The 6,261-nt window shown below is 43.8% G+C and overlaps 1 protein-coding gene across 1 annotated transcript in view; it reads right to left on the minus strand.

Moving 5' to 3' along the window:
- Positions 1–4,986, minus strand: part of LOC119425775 (teashirt homolog 1-like) — a 30,768-nt gene extending 25,782 nt beyond the window's left edge. The window contains exon 1 of the mRNA XM_037693322.1: positions 4,939–4,986. Coding sequence (XP_037549250.1) covers positions 4,939–4,978 — 40 coding nt within the window. The 5' untranslated portion in view covers positions 4,979–4,986. The remainder of the gene's footprint in view (positions 1–4,938) is intronic.
- Between the last annotated feature and the right edge of the window lie 1,275 nt (positions 4,987–6,261).

Genomic DNA, 6,261 nt, shown 5'->3' on the forward strand with positions numbered 1-6,261 from the left:
AATTTGTATATAAACAACAGTATTTACTTAGTCAGTATTAGCCATAACTTAGCATTGTTTCAGTTTTCAGGATATGATTGGATGCATTTCTTTTCTACATACATACATAAATGCATACATACATGTATACATGCATACATCTTTAACTTTATGTTAGTTGAACAACCCGAGGATGGCCTTTTCTTCATCATCCACAAAGTTCAATAGTCCAATTAAAAAATACATTATAATTTTTGAAATCTATGAGTTAAATATTTATTTTATGGGTAAGAAAATTGTGTTTGTTGTTTTTTTTCTTCATACGTCTTATTTTATCTTGATTGTCAAATAAACTTTTTTCTCTGTGTCTAGCCCCCACAACAATTATATAATGTCTTTCCGGTTCAAGTTCATTTACTGTCATTTGCATCACATGTGGTACATGAGGTGGAATGAAAATGTGTACTCAAAGTTCCAGTTACACCCAAAAAGAGCAAAAATATAAAGTATAAACAGAAACAGTATATATATATACACACACTAAGATAAAAACTAAACACTTATAATGTATTTAATTTATTGTAATTGTAGTTTATTGTTATATTGTTATTATCCTGCATCTCCAACATATACTGTGGTATTTACTCTGCAGCTGCTTTGAAATCTTTCCAAAGTTAAAATCTGCCATAACACGTACATGTATTTAAGATCTGGGATACTGGTGAGGGTTTTCAGTAAAATCAGTTTTTTTTTCTTTTCCTCAGCTGAGGCTCCTTGCGTCGTGCTTGAGTGAAAATCCAGGTTTTCCGGCTTCCTCTGAACCTCATTAAACTCGGGGATAGTTTTACCTCGCGCCTGCACCGCTGAATGCCTTTACATCTTCACTCGTCAGGCTGGCGCGTCTAATTCCCACATATTTTCAGTTCGACCGTCTCTTTTTCATAAGAGCAGTCATCGATCTTCATTTGTCACTTAACCTCCACGACGATGAGGACAGCGAGTGGAGCTGTGTGTGTATGTGTGCAGATTAGTGTGTGTCTTTGATTTCCTGAAGGCCTCCTGGCTCATGCAAATGAAAGTATGGGTGTAGCAGAGTGTGGGGTGCTGCAAATAAATCCACTGACTCCTTCAGTCAATGTCACCTGTTAATGACACTTTACATACGCCGCGGTATCACAGAATCGGAATATTACACATTCCCACACACACGCACAAAATCCTCATCCTGCTCGGTGATGCACGGCGACGCGCACACACCCATGAACACACAAACACGCCTCTCGTGTCACCTACAGACTTTTAACTTCAAATAATATGTTTTCGCCTCACAGCACCGCTTCACATCCTGACAAATGTCATTAAATTCTTTATCAGAAGCATCCCGATAAAACTAACGCGGGCCTCGGCGTGCGTGCTCGCTCCTTACTTGACAGGTGCCGTGAGCTAAACTCCTGCAGAGCAACACAATGGCAAACAACAACAACAAAATGTGTTAATGCTGCGCGGCGAGGAACTTTGTGCCTGTTCTGTCAAACAAACCAGAACGCTGCAAGCAGAGAGATCAGAGGGACAGAATTAAGAACGGTTTTTTTTATTCCCACATTCAGTGAAGGCCTCATCCACAGTGAACCATTAAAGTTCCTCTACTGCAACTCGCTCGGATAAATGCCAAGCGACAGTGTGGGCAACTTTTGTTGTTCAGTTTACTCTGGAAACACTCCGGCGGGGGGACATAAGAAGTGAGTTGATGTCATCAAGGCAGCTTGCGGACTTGACACCTTGCTGAATTTGTCAGCGATAATCTGCGGACCCGTCACTGATCTGTCAGCTACCTGGATAATTAGGGACCTCGGCTAATGATGCCGTCAAGCTAAAGAGAAGCCCCGCCCCTCGAGTCGTAATTAAGAGACTGCTTTTGGCATTAGCGGCACAACGAGGAGAGAAGAAGGTAGATGCTGATGTTGGTGAAGAACTGTCTGTTCAGCGTCGAGCTCACGGATCATTAAAATCTAGTTGTGACGCTAAACTTTTTTCACTCCTTCAACAAATCAACTTGCATCAGGATCCAAAATTTCCAAACGGATGCAAAGGTACCTGCGTAAACACCAGCCGGGATGCATCCCTGTGTTGATCCTGCGCCACCTCTTCCTCAGCCGGAATAAGCAAATGTTCAGACGAGGTTATTAAATCAGCCCTTTATTATTGTTTTTTTTTTATAAGCAAAAGCTTTTTTTAACTCCCCAGGAACAAACTCGACAGTGTCACACTGTAATCACGCCGACACGCTGAATGATTAGTTGACAGATTCATTACTTAGAGTGACGCCGTTTGATTTAAGATACTGCAGTTGGCAAACTAAAAGCAAGAGCGTGACGTGCGGCGCCGGCGCCGTTCATTTTCTAACAGCAATCAGAGCCGTGACCTCAGGAATACGAAGCTACGGCGTCTCCCATCTGCTAATTAAACCAGCGTAATTACTGATTATCTGGTTGTAATACTCCCGCGGTCCCGTATTCAAACATTCTGCTGCGAGGACGTGGAAAAGATGCACGCTTTTCTTTAACAACAAGAGTTTATGGAGCTTCCTTTCTCTCTTTTCTATCGAAGAGCATATTTAGCAGTCAGAAAGATAAACAAACAAAAAAGAGATGTTATTCGGCAAAATGTCAAAGAGGCCTTGCAGATGCAACACCGAGACCTAGAGGTGTTCCATGTGTGATTTCGAGAACGAGACGCTCAACAGGAGGAAGTTGATGCATGATTAACGACCTGCACGACAATCAAATTGTTGGTTATATGCAAACCGTGTCGTTAAATAATGCTAAACTGGGCGCACGTGAGTCAAAGCGATATTGCCACAGTGTCATTATTTCAACACTTTACTGCTCCTATTGTTTACAGTAAACTACGAAGGTCATTGGTATATGAGCTGCAGCTCCCAGTCGGTTTGTTTGCTCCGGCTGTAATCTCATTCTGTATGGCTTTCGTTACTTGATATCAGTGCATTCTTTTATACATGTCATTAATTACTCAGGAAACATAAGTGCACTGTGACGAAAAGACTAAAACCAACAACAACAACAGCAAAAAAAAAAAAAAAAAAAACCCACTGGAAATGACAACAAATGGCTGCAGCAAAGAGTCTCTGCTGCTCAAATTGCACTGCGCTGAATCCAACTGCCAAAACTAACAGATGCAGTAATGCGGTTCCAAACGAGAGCACACTGATGTATTGTCACTGGTCATAAAGTAGATAGGGTGCAGAACCATTACCGGGTCTAAAATCATCACCGTGACTGATGAAACGAAGCCCATTCGAAATGGCATACAAAGAGCTATTGAAAGCTTTTCTCCTCTCTGAGGTGCAGATGCAACGTTTAGTTTCAGAGCAGCTCCAAAGCCACAAATCTGGGCTGCTGAAAACGTCTGCTAATGCGTTTACCCCCCAAAAAAAGAAGAAGCCACGTAAAGGTGTGCAAGTGGGTTTGCATGCATGCATTAGTAGAGGTGTTAAAGTTTCTGGGGGAACAAGTTGACCCCCCTCACTGCCCATGATGCATGTGTCTGTCAGGGGGAAAAGACAATTAGATCAATACAGAAAAAGACACATCAACAACGGAGCGGCGGAAAACGGAGCAAAAACTCGTTTTCGCCCGGCAGCCTTGTTCTTCAAACACCTTCCTCTCTATCCATCACGAACGCCTCGCGTCAATTAGAAATTACAGCCCCCACCGAGTTCAAAGTCTCGCCGTCGCAACCTTGATTAAGTCTGCTTAACCTCGCATTTCCACCGCCTGCTTAACATTCTACAGCTGTTTTCATTCGGCTTTGGTCATTACTGCACGGACTTCAAAGGCTCCTCTTTCTTGTCATTTGGAAATGTGTGTCAATCACTAACACACACACACACACATATACGCACACATATATACGCACACACATATATACGCACACACATATACGCACACACACATATATATATATATATATATATATATATAATCTCACTGGACATCAAATGGGTTTAGTTGCTGAACAGTTCGTGGCGACAACAAGCAGGCCAGAAGTACGTGTGCTGGGACTGGATGTGGAATAAAACAAGTCACGTGTAGGTCTTATTCTCGTCTTCAACACATTTTTATTAAAACTTGCCGAAACACTCGAGCAGATCTGTGTCCTTTAGAGATCCAAGGTGTGTTTGTTGCTCCTGGAAGTGATCTTATCAGAACTGCTCTTTTTTCCGTCCAGAGCAAATCTGTGCACCTTTTCGACTGAACTCCAGTGATTCCAGTGTGTTGGGAACTTCCTGTTTCTAGGATATGAACACAGAAGTGACCATTGGCCCACCATGTTTACTCTGCAAGTGTTTGAGGATCATCCCTGTGTGATCTCTGCACGCCTCAGACTCCCCCTCTATACACACACACACACACACACTTCCCTCCCCCTGTTCCCTTCTCTCTGCTCATGTCAACTATTTATCCCGCTTGAGAACTTTTCTTTCAACTAGTCTTTTCTTTGCTCCTCAGGGAAAAAAAAAAAAAAAAAGAAAAAGTTTGTGCAGTCTGACGCATGCGCATGTGCACGCTGAATGATTTACTGATGGTTATCAGGAATGAATAGATCAAAGGCAGTCGCGTGACAGGCAATCAATCAAGCATCAAATCAGAGATGGCGGAACACAAGCTGAAAAGAGCACATTTCTCTCTTCTTTTCCTCCACGCAGACACATCCAACATGTAAAAGAAGGTGTTTGTTTGGAGAACTTGACTGCTGCGCAGGTTGTGGGAAAAGTTGCACAAACTAAAACTGCTTTTAGAAAACAGGAATAATATATATATATATATTAAGAAAAGTAACTGCACTTAAAGGGGTCTGCTGCGTGAACTTAACAGACCTTGTGTGTGTGTGTGTGTGTGTGTGTGTGTGTGGGGGGGGGGGGGGGGGGCGCGCGTTTACCTGCTGACCGCCGCGGCGCTTGCTGCTTTCTCCTCGGCATGCTGCTGCAGGATGTTCCGCTTGACTTTTCATGCAGAGATCAAAACAGCCGCCAAGATGGAGACGAAACAAAATAATAAAAAAATAATAAAAAATAAAAATAAAAAAGCAGCTTCAGCTCTTCGGTGCAAGCGAAGGATTCAAGAGTAGAGATCCCTCCGTGTTTAGTCTTATTTGTTTCACTGCAGGAGTGTCCGATGATGGGTTCTGCCTCCTTTAACTTCTTCCCATCAGCAACTCCTCTCAGTCCATCCAAACAACAACAACAACAACAACAACAACAACAACAGAAAGCCAGTTTCCACGCCGCGCTGGGACTACTGCACACCTCCCATCAGAGAAGCGGAGAAAAACGAGCTCGTCACGGTGAAGATGGGTCCAAACTGCCGGGTGTGTGTGCGCGCGTGAGAGAGCGTGCGCGTTTCTCTCCGCTGCGAAAGGAAGCAGAGGAGGAAATCAGGGGAAAAGACTGGAGGAAAGAGTGACACGTTAAAGCAGACTGGATGATGTCAGTCAGTCAAAGCGGAGAGAGAGGGAGAGAGGGGGAGAGAGAGAGACAGATGAACTCCCACTTCCCCCCTCCCTCCCTCCCTCCCTCCCTCTCCTGCTGGATAATAAAATACTCACACAAACCGACGATTGTCAACACTTTCCTCTGAAGCGCATGCCCCCCCACCCCCCAAAAGCGCACGCACTCCTTCTTCTTCTGCTCCCCCCCCACCACCACTCCTTCCCTCCCCCCACTAATATTTATAAGATGGTCATAATTTCAGGATGTGATCTAAACGAAGTGCTCAGGAGCGGAGGAAACGCGCGCGCACGCCGCCGCGTTCAGACAGCTCTGCGCCTCTGACAGACGCATCCAGCTGCCTTTCCGGGTTTTTTTTTTTTTTTTTTTCCCTGTCTCCACCCCTCCGACAAGCGTCACCCTGTCAAGTCAGAGCCCACCTGTCAATCTTACAGGGGAGGAGGGGGGGGGGGGGACCCTCTCTAATTGTTTAGCCTGGTTTTCCTGCAAGATTCAATAATAAAATAATTAATTAACGAATTAAAAAGGTGCGTCCTGCGCGTAACTGCGCGACTATGGGTGCGGAAATGACAAAAAATAAAAATAAAAATGAACATAAACTTATTTCATTATCATTTAAATCAACATCCACGCTCAAAACTCAGTTTTTCTCAACTTTAAAGACTTTTTTCCAGCCGTGCGCACCAAAACAAGATGATCTAGTGAACCGATAAAAACATCTGGAGATCTGTTGGCGAGCCCTTTGCTGGGACAAA

The sequence above is a fragment of the Nematolebias whitei genome, chromosome 19 (assembly GCF_014905685.2).
Source record: "Nematolebias whitei isolate Nwh7 chromosome 19, NemWhi1, whole genome shotgun sequence".
NCBI lineage: Eukaryota > Metazoa > Chordata > Actinopteri > Cyprinodontiformes > Rivulidae > Nematolebias > Nematolebias whitei.